Source organism: Oncorhynchus mykiss, chromosome 6 (assembly GCF_013265735.2).
Source record: "Oncorhynchus mykiss isolate Arlee chromosome 6, USDA_OmykA_1.1, whole genome shotgun sequence".
In the NCBI taxonomy this organism is placed as follows: Eukaryota; Metazoa; Chordata; class Actinopteri; order Salmoniformes; family Salmonidae; genus Oncorhynchus; species Oncorhynchus mykiss.
This window is the reverse complement of record NC_048570.1, coordinates 2684862-2704791: the sequence shown is the minus strand read 5'-3', so window position 1 is coordinate 2704791 and position 19930 is coordinate 2684862. Positions and strand designations below refer to the sequence as shown.

The 19930-nt window shown below is 47.0% G+C and overlaps 1 protein-coding gene across 3 annotated transcripts in view; it reads right to left on the bottom strand.

Annotated features, from left to right (window-relative positions):
- pdzd2 (PDZ domain containing 2) overlaps positions 1-19930 on the bottom strand; it is a 161090-nt gene that overhangs the window by 9509 nt on the left and 131651 nt on the right. For all 3 annotated transcript variants that reach the window (XM_036979212.1, XM_036979213.1, XM_036979214.1), the window contains 9 exons: positions 19425-19512; positions 19134-19234; positions 12677-12833; positions 12081-12251; positions 11139-11746; positions 10419-10563; positions 4252-7348; positions 3957-4074; positions 3641-3742 (listed from right to left, as the gene is read on the bottom strand). In XM_036979212.1, coding sequence (XP_036835107.1) covers positions 3641-3742; positions 3957-4074; positions 4252-7348; positions 10419-10563; positions 11139-11746; positions 12081-12251; positions 12677-12833; positions 19134-19234; positions 19425-19512 — 4587 coding nt within the window. The remainder of the gene's footprint in view (positions 1-3640; positions 3743-3956; positions 4075-4251; positions 7349-10418; positions 10564-11138; positions 11747-12080; positions 12252-12676; positions 12834-19133; positions 19235-19424; positions 19513-19930) is intronic.

The following is a 19930-nucleotide window of genomic DNA, read 5'->3' as shown; positions in this document are numbered from 1 at the left end:
CCTGGATGTTTGACGTCCCTGGAACGTCCCTGGGATGTTTGAAGTCGCTGGATGTTTGACGTCCCTGAATGTTTGACGTCCCTGGATGTTTGACGTCCCCTGGATGTTTGAAGTCCCTGGATGTTTGACGTCCCATGTTTGACGTCCCCTGGATGTTTGACGTCCCTGGATGTTTGACGTCCCATGTTAGACGTCCCCTGGATGTTTGACGTCCCTGGATGTTTGACGTCCCTGAATGTTTGACGTCCCTGGATGTTTGACGTCCCTGAATGTTTGACGTCCCTGGAACGTCCCTAGGATGTTTGACGTCCCTGGAACGTCCCTAGGATGTTTGACGTCCCTGGATGTTTGACGTCCCTGGATGTTTGACGTCCCTGGAACGTCCCTAGGATGTTTGACATCCCTGGATGTTTGACGTCCCTGGATGTTTGACGTCCCTGGAACGTCCCTGGGATGTTTGAAGTCCCTGGATGTTTGACGTCCCTGAATGTTTGACGTCCCTGGATGTTTGACGTCCCCTGGATGTTTGACGTCCCATGTTAGACGTCCCCTGGATGTTTGACGTCCCTGGATGTTTGACGTCCCTGGATGTTTGACGTCCCCTGGATGTTTGACGTCCCCTGGATGTTTGACATCCCTGGAATGTCCCCTGGATGTTTGACGTCCCTGGAACGTCCCTAGGATGTTTGACGTCCGGATGTTTGACGTCCCTGGAACGTCCCCTGGATGTTTGACGTCCCCTGGATGTTTGACGTCCCTGGAACGTCCCTAGGATGTGTGACGTCCCCTGGATGTTTGACGTCCCTGGATGTTTGACGTCCCCTGGATGTTTTACGTCCCTGGAATGTCCCCTGGATGTTTGACGTCCGGATGTTTGACGTCCCTGGAACGTCCCCTGGATGTTTGACGTCCCTTGGATGTTTGACGTCCCTGGATGTTTGACGTCCGGATGTTTGACGTCCCCTGGAACGTCCCTAGGATGTTTGACGTCCCTGGATGTTTGACGTCCCCTGGATGTTTGACGTCCCCTGGATGTTTGACGTCCCTGGATGTTTGACGCCCCTGGATTTTTGACGTCCCTGGAATGTCCCTAGGATGTTTGACGTCCCCTGGATGTTTGACGTCCCCTGAATGTTTGACGTCCCCTGAATGTTTGACGTCTCTGGATGTTTGACATCCGGATGTTTGACGTCCCTGAATGTTTGACGTCCCCTGGATGTTTGACGTCCCCTGGATGTTTGACGTCCCTGGATGTTTGACGTCCGAATGTTTGACGTCCCTAGGATGTTTGACGTCCCCTGGATGTTTGACGTCCCCTGAATGCTTGACGTCTCTGGATGTTTGACGTCCAGATGTTTGACGTCCCTGAATGTTTGACGTCCCCTGGATGTTTGACGTCCCCTGGATGTTTGACGTCCCTGGATGTTTGACGTCCCTAGGATGTTTGACGTCCCTGGAACGTCCCTAGGATGTTTGACGTCCCTGGAACGTCCCTGGGATGTTTGACGTCCGGATGTTTGATGTCCCTGGATGTTTGACGTCCCTGAATGTTTGACGTCCCCTGGATGTTTGACGTCCCTGGATGTTTGACGTCCCTGGAACGTCCCTGGGATGTTTGACGTCCCTGGATTTTTGACGTCCCTGAATGTTTGACGTCCCCTGGATGTTTGACGTCCCTGGATGTTTGACGTCCCTGAATGTTTGACGTCCCTGAATGTTTAGCCATAATGTTTAGCCATATTCCTAGTTTATTTTGTAGGTTGTTATTCTATGTTTCGTTGCCTGTTCTGCACTAGCCATATTAGCTTCACGGTTCGTTGTTTTGTTCAGTGTTCGCTCTTTAATTAAAGAAGATGTACGGTTACCACCCTGCGCCTTGGTCTCTTCATTATGACGACCGTAACAGAACAACCCACCTAAAAAGGACCAAGCAGCGTGCCAAAGAGGAGTGGACGTCTTGGACCAGGGAGAAAGAGAAGTGGAGGACATCCTGAATCTGGGAAGAGGTAATCGCAGGGGACAAGACCCTGCCATGCAAGCAGGTGGAGATAGCACAGGCGGAACAGCGTCGATATGAGGGTACACAGCTAGCACGGAAGCCCGAGAGGCAGCCCCAATAATTTTTTGGGGGGAAGCACACGAGGAGATTGCATGAGGCAGGTAGGAGACCTGAGCGAACTCCTCGTGCTTACTGTGGGGAGCGTGTTACTGGTCAGGCACCGTGTTATGCGGTGGAACGCACAATGTCTACAGTACTCTATTCTAGCCCGGTGCGCTCTATTCCAGCTCCTTGCATTTGCCGGGCTAGAAACGGCATCCAGCCAGGAAGGAGGGTGCCGGTTCAGTGCTCCTGGTCTCCAGTATACCTCCTTGGACCAGGATATCCTGTGTCGGCTCTGCGTACTATGTCTCCGGTGAACCTCCAGCGACGGGCCACAGTCCGGGGTCTCCAGCGACGGGCCACAGTCCGGGGTCTCCAGCGACGGTCCCCAGCCCGGGGTCTCCAGCGACGGTCCCCAGCCCGGGGTCTCCAGCGACGGGCCACAGTCCGGGGTCTCCAGCGACAGTCCCCAGCCCGGGGTCTCCAGCGACGGGCCACAGTCCGGAACCTCCAGCGACGGGCCACAGTTCGGGGTCTCCAGCGACGGTCCCCAGCCCGGGGTCTCTAGCGACGGTCCCCAGTCCAGAACCTCCGGCGATGAGTCACGCAGCGAGGGTCCCCAGCCCGGGGCCTACAGCGAGGATCCGCAGTCCAGAGCCTCCGGCAATGATCCACGGGTCAGTGCTACAAGAGTGGAGGAATCAGTGTAATGAAGGGGGGGCGGCGTCCAGAACCAGATCCGCCACCGAGGTTAGATGCCCACCCAGACCCTCCTATATAGGTTTAGGTTTGCGGCCGGGAGTCCGCACCTTTGGGGGGGGGGTACTGTCACGCCCTGACCTTAGTTATCTTTGTTTTCTTTATTATTTTGGTTAGGTCAGGGTACGACAAGGGTGATTTGTTTAGTTTTGTATTGTCTAGGGTTTTTTGTATGTCTAGGGGTTTATATGTCTATGGTTGCCTAGATTGATTCTCAATCAGAGGCAGCTGCTTATTGTTGTCTCTGATTGGGGACCATATTTAGCTAGCCACATTCCTTGGGTATTTTGTGGGTTGATATTCTATGTTTAGTTGCCTGTTCTGCACTAGCCATATTAGCTTCATGGTTCATTTTGTTGTTTTGTTTACTGTTCGTTCTTTAATTAAAGAAGATGGACGCTTACAACGCTGCGCCTTGGTCTCCTCATTATGATGACTGTGACACTCTGGGGTGTAATTTTACATTCTAAATTATTTATAGCTGCAATTTTACATTCTAAGTGGTTTATAGCTGTAATTTTACATTCTAAAAGATTTAAACGATTTATAGCTGTAATTTTACAAACTCATTCTAAATTATTTATAGTTGTAATTGCTGCCAAAAGTGCGTGTGCCATGTGGAACAGGTTGTGTAGATCTGTAGGAAGAAAATCCAACATAATCCCCTTTTAGCTAAATGTGACATATTTTCAAATTAAAATAGATTCCCTAACAACATTACATTGCTCAAATATCCAAATAGCATTTCTGCTAAAATACAAAACACACTACTGTACTTACAGATATAGACTTCTGCTCAAGGTCTACTCCTCCAGCGATGCTGAAACCAAGTCCCGAACCCTCTTCTTTGGAGAAGACTACAAAGTGGGTATCATCTTTAACCTAGGGTAGAGGGGGGACCAGACGCAACACACACACAGAGACACCGGAAGTGAGTTTTCAAGACAAGGATGAAAATACTGTCTCAGACATATCGTTCACGCTCCTGTCCTCTAGCCTTAATCCAGATCTGTTAATACCAACTCCTGTCACTCACACACACAGTAAAGACAGCAGAAATACATCTGTGACCTAAAAAAACACTGTGTTTGGTTACCTGAGAGAGAGCTTTGGCCTCCTGTAGCAGGGCCAACACATCGGTCTTGGAGGTCAGCGAGGCCAGGACCATCTGCAGCCTACTCTGCTCCACCGGAGAGCCAGCCAGCACTGTCAAACTGGAAAGAAGACAGAAAATAAAACATTTCAATATAATAAATACTATAGAAGTGACACTGCTTTACTCGTATGTGTCTGTCTCTGTCTGTCTGAAATCTTGGGAAAGTTAAGGATTGGATATTTGATTCACATTGTAGAAATAGAAAAATATAGAGGTGGTTGGTGTTTTTACTCACCTGATGGACCAGCTGCTGAGATCTGTTTGACCATTGGTTTCCCCCTGAATGGCGTCCTGGCTGGCCCCACCGTCGCTCCGAGTGGCCCTGGTCGGGGGCACACCTGTGGGTTCAGCAGGCAGTTGACAGCACCCTGTCTGGTTCTGGAGGGCCTCTGTGAACCTGGCTGGGTGGATCTCCAGCTCCGCCTTAAATGTGCCGTTGGTCCCTGGGTTGCTGGAGAAGTCATCGGTGTACAGCTTGTCCAGGTCGGGCATGCTAAGGGCCCTGAGCTCCCTCAATCTGGATCGGGACAGGTTAGCGTGGCCCCGAGCCTGGCGGCGCCGCATCACCGGGGGCGTTTGAGGAGTTAGGGTCACACCCCCCGGGGGCAACATTTTGGAGATTTCACCGTCCGCGAGTTTGTCCCGTGTTTGTCCAAGTGGAGCTTCGTTTGTGCTGCAGCTTTGTGTCAAAATGTCAAAGTTCGGGAGAGTCAGACTTGACGGCGACTTGCGAAGCTGAGGCGACAAAGGGGTCAAGGGGGTTGAGACAAAGTTGTCGACGCATGAGCTGAAGCTTCTTCGTAGCGAGCGGCAGTCTATGGAGTTCACCGAGCCGGACATGAAGCCAGACAGTCTTCGGTTAAGAGGAGGCTTCAACGTTGCCGTCAGAGCATAGGACTGAGCGAAGGACTGGATCTCGATACATTTGAGCGCTGGCTTATCGAAGCTGGCCAGGTTCTCGAAGGACTTGATCCTCTGGCGGACAGAGAAGGGGTTGGGATCCCCGGGGGTGCTGTTGTCCGTGGAGAAACTACGGCGCTCCATCATCTTCAGTTTGGACTTGTTGGCTTTCAGGTTTTCCACAACCATATCTGTTAGACAGGAGTTTCTAAGAGAGATGTTTATGATACCATTGTTTATAGGCAAAGGAACCACATCTACGGATTCTAGGCCTATTGAGTTCACTGCTGAATCATTTGTAGTGACGTTTTCTGGATTACACACAGAGTCAGGGGCAGCAGGCCTGAGATTGGTCTCTTCTGCACTTCCATTGACGTGTGACGTAATATCTGGTATATGAGTCATTTGAGTAATTGAGTAATTATTTGAATTCACAGTTTCCTTTTGCATCAGAACTGGTGTAGACGATGAGGAGGAAGGAAGAGTAGAAGAGGAAGATGAGAGTCGCACCTCAATGAAAGACCTCTGGGTAGTTGGGACTGATTCCGGTTGTTCCTTGGACGTAGCAGTAGCTGATGTCACTTGCTCCTCTTTGTTAGTGTGAAGCTCCAACTTAGCTGAATGTGCTGCCTCCAACGTGGTAGTGGTTGTGGGATTGGACTTGGGGTTGCACTTGTCCTGTGTTCGGTCACCTGCTTTGAGGGAGGTGAGGCTCCTGCTACTGATTCTGCTCAGATCCAACTGTTTGCCAGTCTTTAAGCTGCTAGATGAGGCTGCTGCTTTTCTGGTTAGCAGAGGAGAGTCTACCTTCTTAGCTTGCAGTTTGGGGGACTGGAGCGGGGAAGTTTTGCTTGCTTTCCTGAGGACTGCCGGACTTTCGGCGCTGGCTGGTTTCGGGGAAAGCTGCTGCTGGGTTTTGTTCTTACTCTTAATGCTGAGCCCCTTCAGTTTGGACATCGGAAGACTAGTAGGGTTATTCTGGACCAACCTGGGTTCCAGGGAAACTTTCTCTCCCTCCTTGTCTCTTGTCGTTGTTAGAGATGGTCTCGATGACCCAGATCTACTATAGTTGGAAGGCATTGCCTTCGCCGCCGTTGAACGGGATGCTGCTGATGATGATGATGACGATGATGTACAATTAGATAGTTTACCTGATGTCGGCCTGGCTGTCCTCTCCTGACTCCGTGGGGTGAGGCTTTGGGTAGCTGCTACAACAGAAGTTGCCTGGCTGGGTTTTATCACAGGTGTAGCAACGTTGCTGCCACTAACCCCATTGGCAAAGCATTCTGAAGACCTTGCTGGGCCTGGAGTGGGTACAGAATCTGTGTCCTTGGAAGACTGGGGGTGCACCATTTGGCAAGGGCTAGCTTTGGACTCTGCAGTCAAACAGGCACCTGAGGACTGCGAGCCAGATAGACTCTGAGACAGCGAGGGGGAAGTGATAGGGTTGGATTGGGTTGTTGTTACCACAGAGCAGTCTTTGTTTTTCTGAGAGGCAGCAGCAGGGTGAGTAGCTGCCGTCATAGCAGCATCAGAAGTGGCAGAAGCAGTAGAGTCTACTACTACATCAAAGGGCCCAGACTCCTTTGTATTGTGGCTGCCGTCAGAGCCAGAGATAGGGATAGAGAGCTGGGGAGACAATGGCCCATCTGTTGGGTGAGTCAGCGCTGCCTGGCTCAGAGTGCTGGGCCGCTGGGACTCACTGTAACAAATCTCCACTTCCTCCTCATCAGAATCTGTGTCCTGTGGCTCAGCGCCGACAACGCGGCTCCCCGGTTTGTTATCGCCGGCAGCGCCATGGCTGTTGTCGGTGACTGTGTCTTCACTCTCTGAATCGCTGTCATCGACCAGGTTGTACATGTGGCACTTTGAGGCGGCAGAGGCACCAGGTGGTTTCTCCACCCCGTTTGAAAGAGCATTCTTCCCCTCGTCTGTGAGATTACTGCTAAAGTTTCTGGAGTAATTGTTCAAGAATGTTTTACCCACAGGCAAGAGGCGACCATTGTTTCCAGAGTCCAAGAAAGAGAAGTCCAACTGACTGGGCCGTGTTGGAGGAGTCTGAACATTACTTTTGTCTTTCTCTGGCAGGGCCTTGCTGTCTAGAGCTGATTTGCAGGATGTAGTCTCAGTACATTGTGCTTCTGAAGGGGCTTTGGGGGTTTTGGACGAGAGCGCACTCTCAACATCGGAGGAACTTAGTTCGGTCATGACGTCATCGATGTAGGTGACAGGTATTTCACTGCTGTGGTTGGTTGGGGCTGTGGGTTTGAAATTGTGATTTGTTGCTGAGGAGGAGGAGGAGGAGGAGGGAATCCCTGTATTTGGATAACCCCCATTGGCCTCCTGGGAAGTTCTGGACTGATCCAGTACGGAGGGTTCGAAGACATCACAACTCCCCGATGACATCATGAGGCTGGAGAGGCGATCTACAGCTGTGGGAAGAAGATATGACTTAATGAATTAAAGGGGCAGTGAGACATTTTTTGTTCGATACAACTTTGCTTTATAAGTTGCTCTTATACCGTTAAGGTAACACTGTAATTACTACGGTAACAACATGGCTGTTACATTATTTCAGTAACTGGAGTGTAGCAACATGTTAAAAGACAACACAATTTTCTTGACATTACAACTAGATATCCTCACTCCAGATGTTCATTCTCAATATGACACCATCATTCATCTCAATGACCTTGTGTCATCAAGCCATACACGAGAGAGTGGAAAACTGAGCGATTGGACACCAGTGTTTAACGGGATAGTCATTAATACCAATCATGTGACCTAAAAGCACCAATAACGTCAAACAAAAACCAGGAAGTGAGCTGACATATGGGTTCTGTTTTAGATATCAACATTCCTGCTATCCTCTGCCAGTGTATATGCTCCCTCTGTTCCACAAACAACTTCAAACTCTCTAATCTAAGCAGAACCAGCAGCCCCTGTTTGGTCCACAGCCCAGCAGAACCAGCAGCCCCTGTTTGGTCCACAGCCCAGCAGAACCAGCAGCCTGTTTGGTCCACAGCCCAGCAGAACCAGCAGCCCCTGTTTGGTCCACAGCCCAGCAGAACCAGCAGCCCCTGTTTGGTCCACAGCCCGGCAGAACCAGCAGCCCCTGTTTGGTCCACAGCCCAGCAGAACCAGCAGCCCCTGTTTGGTCCACAGCCCAGCAGCACCATATAGTCATATTCATTATGATCTAGGATCAGGTCCTCCCTGTCCATATAGTCATATTCATTATGATCAGGTCCTCCCTGTCCATATAGTCATATTCATTATGATCTAGGATCAGGTCCTCCCTGTCTATATAGTCATATTCATTATGATCTAGGATCAGGTCCTCCCTGTCCATATAGTCATATTCATTATGATCTAGGATCAGGTCCTCCCTGTCCATATAGTCATATTCATTATGATCTAGGATCAGGTCCTCCCTGTCCATATCATCTTATTCATTATGATCTAGGATCAGGTCCTCCCTGTCCATATCATCTTATTCATTATGATCTAGGATCAGGTCCTCCCTGTCCATATCATCTTATTCATTATGATCTAGGATCAGGTCCTCCCTGTCCATATCATCTTATTCATTATGATCTAGAAGGCTAAGCTGATCCCAAGAAAAAGTTATGGTCATGTCGATGTAGATCCCAATGTAGATGTATGTCCCAACAGAGGCATACAGACAGAGACATACAGACAGAGACACACAGACAGAGGCATACAGACAGAGACAAACAGACAGAGACACACAGACAGAGACACACAGACAGAGACATACAGACAGAGACACACAGACAGACAGAGACACACTAACAGACAGAGACACACTAACAGACAGAGACACACAGACAGAGACACACTAACAGACAGAGACACACTAACAGACAGAGACACACAGACAGAGACACACAGACAGAGACACACAGACAGAGACACACAGATTGGTTCCGTAGGTTGGTGTTCCTGCTGTATCTGCTCATGTTGTCACATAAAGTCACATTTCTGAATGTAATTCAGCGGATCTTAAACTTTTTCAGCCTCTAGACCCAAATTAGAAATGGTCCATCTTCCCGTGATCCAAATTAAGAGGAAATAATGTGTGATTATTATAGATGTATACTTATCATAACTCCCCACGCACCTCTCACATGCCCAGGGACCAATATGGGTCCCGACCCATAGTTTAAGAAAACCCTGATTCATAGGAATACATATTTATTTGTTTCTGCTTTGTGACCAAACATAAGCAACCCACAGGAATCCCACCACGTCCCAAAACAACAACAAAAAAAGCCATGCAAAAACGACACAAATCTAAAACGTTGGCTAGCTAAAGAAACCTAACAGCTAATGCTAGCTAACAAAGCGGTTAGCGGCGGAGGACTCCCCCAAACCTTCACTACTGGGCAGCTTCTAGTCACTACTGAGGTAAATCAACGGATAGTCACCATGGATACAAAGCCAGCAGCGTGACGTTCCCTTTGGGGTGCAGGGTTAGGGTACTGCCAGCAGGGGGCAGACTGCTGAGCCAGCTGAGATCCTACATCTTAGGGAAGGTAGCGTTAGGGAGGAGAGGTGGGGGGGGAGGGAGGAGACAGACCCGTGCTCTTAATAACTGCTGTAGGGGAGTAGTTCACAAGGGGTCCTGATCAAACACTTTAAAACCAGAGTTCATTTTTGTCAAGTTTGAGCAAATTTTCGACGGAGTGAGCTGTTGTCATTCAAGTGAACTATCCCTTTAAAAACTGCTTCCTGCCTCCTACCTTCCTTCAGGGATCCCTGATCTTGATGTTGATCTGATGTTTGTTGGATATGTGATATAATATCAGTGATACCTGATAAGAAACACCACTCAGGTTAAGGACACAACCCAGGTTAGGGACACCATCCATGTTAGGAACACCACCCAGGTTAAGGACACTACCCAGGTTAGGGACACCACCCAGGTTAGGGACACCACCCAGGTTAGGAACACCACCCAGGTTAGGCACACCACCCAGGTTAGGGACACCACCCATGTTAGGAACACCACCCAGGTTAGGGACACCACCCAGGTTAGGAACACCACCCAGGTTAGGAACACCACCCAGGTTAAGGACACTACCCAGGTTAGGGACACTACCCAGGTTAGGGACACCACCCAGGTTAGGGCGAGTCTCTCGTTCCAGATGCTGGACAGTTGATTCTGTTATTCAGTTAGTATTGAGGAGGAAATAGTTCAACATGCCAGGTTCAGCTGTTCTAACGCTGTCATAGGGATGATACGACAGATTATAACAACCGCCAACGTACTTCCTGTACCCTCCATGCTCCCGACGGGTAAACTCCACATCTGTTATGCTTCACGACGTAATGTCACTTATACAAATCTGAATAGGTGGTTGTCACAGGGCAGATGTGATGTCACTGCACGGCAGCGTTTTATAACAGGCATGAAGTCAAATGACGGGTTGTTTGATTCCCCAGGGTGCTTAGGGTTAGGGTTGACATGGATCTCACCTGACACAGGCCTCTTGACCTCTAGCCTGAGCGTCACAGGAAGGTTGTGCATGAGCTCACAGACGTCGTGGTAGGAAGAGGAGCCGACGGGAGTTTCCCCGATCGATATGATCTCGTCTCCCACACACATCCTGCCCTGGGATTCCTGCAACCAGGGTCACGTGTCATAAGGTTCACAGGTCCCAAAGAAGGGAACCGTGTATGAGGTCATAAAAAGGGGACAGTGTATGAGGTCATAAAAAGGGGACAGTGTATGATGTCATAAAAAGGGGACAGTGTATGAGGTCATAAAAAGGGGACAGTGTATGAGGTCATAAAAAGGGGACAGTGTATGAGGTCATAAAAAGGGGACAATGTATGAGGTCATAAAAAGGGGACAGTGTATGAGGTCATAAAAAGGGGACAGTGTATGAGGTCATAAAAAGGGGACCGTGTATGAGGTCATAAAAAGGGGACAGTGTACAGATCAGATAAATCATGATGTTATGTAATGGTAGGTGAAGACATTAGGACAAGGAACAGACAGCCAGAGTAATAGTTTTATATTGCAGTGTACTGCAGTTAAATACATATAGTCTGTATTGACTTCTGATTGACTCATTATACCAGTGGTGATTAACCTGGTGGATTTTTGACGTCTGTGTTGACATTAGCCTGGAATCCAAACTGATACGGTGAGATATCCGTTTGGATTCCAGGCTGGGAAGACGTTAGACGTACCCTCTCGGCCGCTCCTCCAGGCCTCAGTCCGGTGATCACCACCTTCAGAGGAGAAGACTTGATCTCCAGGTCCAGACCGAAGGACTCCTCCTCACTCCTCCTCAGGACCACCTTGTCGATGGTGCAGACCCCCGCCAGCTCGCTGCAGGCCTCGCCCTTCTTACAGAGGGGGTTGGGGTTAGAACCAGGCCGTCCTAAGGAGCAGCTGGAACCTACCCCAAACTGAGGGGCCAGAAACTGGGAGGATGGGGAGGTCGGAGACTCCTCTCCTTTGGTTCTCTGGTTCTGCTGGTTAGTTGGCTGGATTTGCGGGGCCTCGATGCTCATCATGCTCTTGACGCGGGTCACAGCCTTGTGTTCCAGCTTGGGGGAGCGCTTGGGCTCCAGGGGACCCTGAAGGTCCTTCCTCACACCCAGGTTACTAGGGCCTGTCGTGGGGCTAGACCCTCCTTCCCCGACCCCTTCCTCTGACCCCAGAGAGATTCCGTAGAGCGGGGAGAGCGGTCCCTCGTCCACCTCAACTGATGATGTAGCGATCACAGTACCAGAGTCAGCAAGCACCACGGGGGTAGTGCCACGACCAGCCACCCGGTGGACCGGCGGGGTCACTAGAGATAGAGAGAGAGACAGAGAGAGTGAGAGAGACAGAGAGAGCGAGAGATAGAGAGAGAGAGAGAGAGGGAGAGAGAGAGACAGAGACAGAGAGAGAGTGAGAGAGACAAAGAGAGAGAGAGAGAGAGAGAGAGAGAGGGAGAAAGACAGAGAACGAGGGAGAGAGAGAAAGAGAGAGAAATAAAAAATAAATAAAGGAGAGGGTTTAATGCACATCCAACTGAAATAAATAAAAAATACCCAAAAAGGGATCTCTTCATAAAATTTGCGAGACAAATACAACATTTCGAGTCAACCATACCAACACGTTTCGACCAACACGAACCTCACCTGCATCGTCTTCATCATCATCATCATCGCTGATCTCCTCCTCATAGCAGACGACCCGTCTCTGTCGGAGCAGCGGGCTGCGGACTGCGCCGCTACCGGGACTACCCACACTGGGCTGGTTGGCCTCCGCCGGCCGGTTAACCACAGGGTCTCCGCGGGCCCCAACCTCCACTACCACACAGGGTCACCAGAGGAGATACACGGAGAGGGACAAGTCAGAACGCCGTTCAACTGAATGCTCATTCTAGCCATGACACTGGAAAATCCCTAGTAACCCTGGACTGTACCATGTGGCTGTGTGGGGGGGTAGTAGACTGTACCATGTGTCTGTGTAGGGGGGTAGTAGACTGTACCATGTGTCTGTGTAGGGGGGTAGTAGACTGTACCATGTGTCTGTGTAGGGGGGTAGTAGACTGTACCATGTGGCTGTGTGTGGGGGGGGTAGTAGACTGTACCATGTGGCTGTGTGGGGGGGGGGGGGGGGTAGTAGACTGTACCATGTGTCTGTGTAGGGGGGTAGTAGACTGTACCATGTGGCTGTGTAGTGGGGTAGTAGACTGTACCATGTGGCTGTGTAGGGGGGTAGTAGACTGTACCATGTGGCTGTGTAGGGGGGGTGGTGTTGCAGCTCCTGTGGTTGAGCATGTCGTCATCACTGGAGCACATCGCCATGGTTTCTGACAGCGACGAATGACTGGTCACTTCCTGGGAGAAGTACTGAGATAGCTCCGCCTCCGAACTCAGTGACCCTTGCTGCAGGGAGGGAGAGAGATGATTGATTGATGTGTAGACTGCTGACGTGTGGACTATGACTAGTGATGCTAGCCTGTTGGGGAACCTTGAGAATGTAGTAATTACAATTACCAAGTAAAACTGGATGGATTGATGGGTTGATTGATGGATGGATGGCTTGATGGATTGATTGATTGATGGATTGATGGGTTGATTGAATGACTGATATATAAATATATATATATAGCTCCACATTGATCTGGTACTTCCTGTATATAGCTCCACATTGATCTGATACCCCCTGTATATAGCTCCACATTGATCTGGTACTTCCTGTATATAGCTCCACATTGATCTGGTACTTCCTGTATATAGCTCCACATTGATCTGGTACTTCCTGTATATAGCTCCACATTGATCTGGTACTTCCTGTATACATCTCCATATTGATCTGGTAATCCCTGTATATAGCTCCACATTGATCTGGTACTTCCTGTTTATAGCTCCACATTGATCTGGTACTTCCTGTATATAGCTCCCCATTGATCTGGTACTTCCTGTATATAGCTCCACATAGATCTGGTACTCCCTGTATATAGCTCCACATTGATCTGGTACTTCCTGTATATAGCTCCACATTGATCTGGTACTGGTACTCCCTGTATATAGCTCCACATTGATCTGATACCCCCTGTATATAGCTCCACATTGATCTGGTACTTCCTGTATATAGCTCCATATTGATCTAGTACTTCCTGTATATAGCTCCACATTGATCTGGTACTTCGTGTATATAGCTCCATATTGATCTAGTACTTCCTGTATATAGCTCCACATTGATCTGGCACTTCCTGTATATAGCTCCACATTGATCTGGTACTCCCTGTATATAGCTCCACATTGATCTGGTACTTCCTGTATATAGCTCCATATTGATCTGGTACTTCCTGTATATAGCTCCACATTGATCTGGTACTTCCTGTATATAGCTCCACATTGATCTGGTACTTTGTGTATATAGCTCCATATTGATCTAGTACTTCCTGTATATAGCTCCACATTGATCTGGTACTTCCTGTATATAGCTCCACATTGATCTGGTACTCCCTGTATATAGCTCCACATTGATCTGGTACTTCCTGTATATAGCTCCACATTGATCTGGTACTGGTACTCCCTGTATATAGCTCCACATTGATCTGATACCCCCTGTATATAGCTCCACATTGATCTGGTACTTCCTGTATATAGCTCCATATTGATCTAGTACTTCCTGTATATAGCTCCACATTGATCTGGTACTTCCTGTATATATCTCCATATTGATCTGGTAATCCCTGTATACAGCTCCACATTGATCTGGTACTTCCTGTTTATAGCTCCACATTGATCTGGTACTTCCTGTATATAGCTCCCCATTGATCTGGTACTTCCTGTATATAGCTCCACATAGATCTGGTACTCCCTGTATATAGCTCCACATTGATCTGGTACTTCCTGTATATAGCTCCACATTGATCTGGTACTGGTACTCCCTGTATATAGCTCCACATTGATCTGATACCCCCTGTATATAGCTCCACATTGATCTGGTACTTCCTGTATATAGCTCCATATTGATCTAGTACTTCCTGTATATAGCTCCACATTGATCTGGTACTTCGTGTATATAGCTCCATATTGATCTGGTACTTCCTGTATATAGCTCCACATTGATCTGGTACTGGTACTCCCTGTATATAGCTCCACATTGATCTGATACCCCCTGTATATAGCTCCACATTGATCTGGTACTTCCTGTATATAGCTCCATATTGATCTAGTACTTCCTGTATATAGCTCCACGTTGATCTGGTACTTCCTGTATATAGCTCCACATTGATCTGGTACTTCCTGTATATAGCTCCACATTGATCTGGTACTTCCTGTATATAGCTCCACATTGATCTGGTACTTCCTGTATATAGCTCCACATTGATCTGGTACTTCCTGTATATAGCTCCACATTGATCTGGTACTCCCTGTATATAGCTCCACATTGATCTGGTACTTCCTGTATATAGCTCCACATTGATCTGATACCCCCTGTATATAGCTCCACATTGATCTGGTACTTCCTGTATATAGCTCCATATTGATCTAGTACTTCCTGTATATAGCTCCACATTGATCTGGTACTTCCTGTATATAGCTCCACATTGATCTGGTACTTCCTGTATATAGCTCCACATTGATCTGGTACTTCCTGTATATATCTCCATATTGATCTGGTAATCCCTTTATATAGCTCCACATTGATCTGGTACTTCCTGTTTATAGCTCCACATTGATCTGGTACTTCCTGTATATAGCTCCCCATTGATCTGGTACTTCCTGTATATAGCTCCACATAGATCTGGTACTCCCTGTATATAGTTCCACATTGATCTGGTACTTCCTGTATATAGCTTCACATTGATCTGGTACTGGTACTCCCTGTATATAGCTCCACATTGATCTGATACCCCCTGTATATAGCTCCACATTGATCTGGTACTTCCTGTATATAGCTCCATATTGATCTAGTACTTCCTGTATATAGCTCCACATTGATCTGGTACTTCCTGTATATAGCTCCATATTGATCTAGTACTTCCTGTATATAGCTCCACATTGATCTGGCACTTCCTGTATATAGCTCCACATTGATCTGGTACTCCCTGTATATAGCTCCACATTGATCTGGTACTTCCTGTATATAGCTCCATATTGATCTGGTACTTCCTGTATATAGCTCCACATTGATCTGGTACTTCCTGTATATAGCTCCACATTGATCTGGTACTTTGTGTATATAGCTCCATATTGATCTAGTACTTCCTGTATATAGCTCCACATTGATCTGGTACTTCCTGTATATAGCTCCACATTGATCTGGTACTCCCTGTATATAGCTCCACATTGATCTGGTACTTCCTGTATATAGCTCCACATTGATCTGGTACTTTGTGTATATAGCTCCACATTGATCTGGTACTTCCTGTATATAGCTCCACATAGATCTGGTACTCCCTGTATATAGCTCCACATTGATCTGGTACTTCCTGTATATAGCTCCACATTGATCTGGTACTGGTACTCCCTGTATATAGCTCCACATTGATCTGATACCCCCTGTATATAGCTCCACATTGATCTGGTACTTCCTGTATATAGCTCCATATTGATCTAGTACTTCCTGTATATAGCTCAGAATTGATCTGGTACTTCCTGTATATAGCTCCACATTGATCTGGTACTCCCTGTATATAGCTCCACATTGATCTGGTACTTCCTGTATATAGCTCCACATTGATCTGGTACTGGTACTCCCTGTATATAGCTCCACATTGATCTGATACCCCCTGTATATAGCTCCACATTGATCTGGTACTTCCTGTATATAGCTCCATATTGATCTAGTACTTCCTGTATATAGCTCCACGTTGATCTGGTACTTCCTGTATATAGCTCCACATTGATCTGGTACTTCCTGTATATAGCTCCACATTGATCTGGTACTTCCTGTATATAGCTCCACATTGATCTGGTACTTCCTGTATATAGCTCCACATTGATCTGGTACTTCCTGTATATAGCTCCACATTGATCTGGTACTCCCTGTATATAGCTCCACATTGATCTGGTACTTCCTGTATATAGCTCCACATTGATCTGATACCCCCTGTATATAGCTCCACATTGATCTGGTACTTCCTGTATATAGCTCCATATTGATCTAGTACTTCCTGTATATAGCTCCACATTGATCTGGTACTTCCTGTATATAGCTCCACATTGATCTGGTACTTCCTGTATATAGCTCCACATTGATCTGGTACTTCCTGTATATATCTCCATATTGATCTGGTAATCCCTGTATATAGCTCCACATAGATCTGGTACTCCCTGTATATAGTTCCACATTGATCTGGTACTTCCTGTATATAGCTTCACATTGATCTGGTACTGGTACTCCCTGTATATAGCTCCACATTGATCTGATACCCCCTGTATATAGCTCCACATTGATCTGGTACTTCCTGTATATAGCTCCATATTGATCTAGTACTTCCTGTATATAGCTCCACATTGATCTGGTACTTTGTGTATATAGCTCCATATTGATCTAGTACTTCCTGTATATAGCTCCACATTGATCTGGTACTTCCTGTATATAGCTCCACATTGATCTGGTACTCCCTGTATATAGCTCCACATTGATCTGGTACTTCCTGTATATAGCTCCATATTGATCTGGTACTTCCTGTATATAGCTCCACATTGATCTGGTACTTCCTGTATATAGCTCCACATTGATCTGGTACTTTGTGTATATAGCTCCATATTGATCTAGTACTTCCTGTATATAGCTCCACATTGATCTGGTACTTCCTGTATATAGCTCCACATTGATCTGGTACTCCCTGTATATAGCTCTACATTGATCTGGTACTTCCTGTATATAGCTCCACATTGATCTGGTACTGGTACTCCCTGTATATAGCTCCACATTGATCTGATACCCCCTGTATATAGCTCCACATTGATCTGGTACTTCCTGTATATAGCTCCATATTGATCTAGTACTTCCTGTATATAGCTCCACATTGATCTGGTACTTCCTGTATATAGCTCCACATTGATCTGGTACTTCCTGTATACAGCTCCACATTGATCTGGTACTTCCTGTTTATAGCTCCACATTGATCTGGTACTTCCTGTATATAGCTCCCCATTGATCTGGTACTTCCTGTATATAGCTCCACATAGATCTGGTACTCCCTGTATATAGCTCCACATTGATCTGGTACTTCCTGTATATAGCTCCACATTGATCTGGTACTGGTACTCCCTGTATATAGCTCCACATTGATCTGATACCCCCTGTATATAGCTCCACATTGATCTGGTACTTCCTGTATATAGCTCCATATTGATCTAGTACTTCCTGTATATAGCTCCACATTGATCTGGTACTTCGTGTATATAGCTCCATATTGATCTAGTACTTCCTGTATATAGCTCCACATTGATCTGGTACTTCCTGTATATAGCTCCACATTGATCTGGTACTCCCTGTATATAGCTCCACATTGATCTGGTACTTCCTGTATATAGCTCCACATTGATCTGGTACTGGTACTCCCTGTATATAGCTCCACATTGATCTGATACCCCCTGTATATAGCTCCACATTGATCTGGTACTTCCTGTATATAGCTCCACATTGATCTGGTACTTCCTGTATATAGCTCCACATTGATCTGGTACTTCCTGTATATATCTCCACATTGATCTGGTACTGGTACTTCCTGTATATATCTCCATATTGATCTGGTACTCCCTGTATATAGCTCCACATTGATCTGGTACTTCCTGTATATAGCTCCATATTGATCTAGTACTTCCTGTATATAGCTCCACATTGATCTGGTACTCCCTGTATATAGCTCCACATTGATCTGGTACTGGTACTTCCTGTATATATCTCCATATTGATCTGGTACTCCCTGTATATAGCTCCACATTGATCTGGTACTTCCTGTATATAGCTCCATATTGATCTAGTACTTCCTGTATATAGCTCCACATTGATCTGGTACTTCCTGTATATAGCTCCACATTGATCTGGTACTTCCTGTATATAGCTCCACATTGATCTGGTACTTCCTGTATATAGCTCCACATTGATCTGGTACTTCCTGTATATAGCTCCACATTGATCTGGTACTTCCTGTATATAGCTCCACATTGATCTGGTACTCCCTGTATATAGCTCCACATTGATCTGGTACTTCCTGTATATAGCTCCACATTGATCTGATACCCCCTGTATATAGCTCCACATTGATCTGGTACTTCCTGTATATAGCTCCATATTGATCTAGTACTTCCTGTATATAGCTCCACATTGATCTGGTACTTCCTGTATATAGCTCCACATTGATCTGGTACTTCCTGTATATAGCTCCACATTGATCTGGTACTTCCTGTATATAGCTCCATATTGATCTGGTACTTCCTGTATATAGCTCCATATTGATCTGGTACTTCCTGTATATAGCTCCACATTGATCTGGTACTTCCTGTATATAGCTCCATATTGTATTTGATTTAATTCCTGTTGTTACTATTATTACTATTATTATTAGGTATTTGTGTAACTCTGCATCGTTGGGAAGAGCTTCTAAGCATTTCACAGTCAAGTCTACACCAGTATTCGGCGCATGTGATAAATAAAATTAGATTTGATTTGAATTTGATTGTTTGATATATTGATTGACAGGTAGCATAGTGTACCCTGCTAGCGGGCTCCAGGAACCTCTTCATGGTCCAGCTGAGGGAGGAGCCATCTCCTTGTTTGGCCTTCACTGTGGGGGAGGGGCTCTTAGAGGGCAGGCCTAGAGGTCAGAGTTCAGACGATACAGGTTAGAGAAACATTCACTCAACCACTCCAATCAACTGACTATGATTACAGGTGAGAGAGAGAGCGAGAGAGAGAGAGATAGATAGAGATAGAGAGACAAAGAGTAAAACAAAGAGACAGAGAGAGAGAGAGAGACAGAGATAGAGAGAGAGAGAGAAACAGACCTAGTGTTTGAGAGACGTGTCCTTCCTTGCTCAGACTGTCTCTGTGTGTGGACTGACTGATCACGTCATCCATCTCCTGCTCTGAAACCTGGAGCAAAAACAGAGGAGAAAACAACATCCATCTCTTGTGAAAAGCTGAAGCTCCCAGTTTCTACTAGTGACTACAGGGGTAGACAACCCTGGTCCCACATCAGAGGTAGACAACCCTGGTCCCACATCAGGGGTAGACAACCCTGGTCCTATATCAGGGGTAGACAACCCTGGTCCTATATCAGGGGTAGACAACCCTGGTCCTATATCAGGGGTAGAGAACCCTGGTCCCACATCAGGGGTAGACAACCCTGGTTCTATATCAGGGGTAGACAACCCTTGTCCCACATCAGGGGTAGACAACCCTGGTCCTATATCAGGAGTAGACAACCCTGGTCCCACATCAGGGGTAGACAACCCTGGTCCCACATCAGGGGTAGAGAACCCTGGTCCCACATCAGGGGTAGACAACCCTG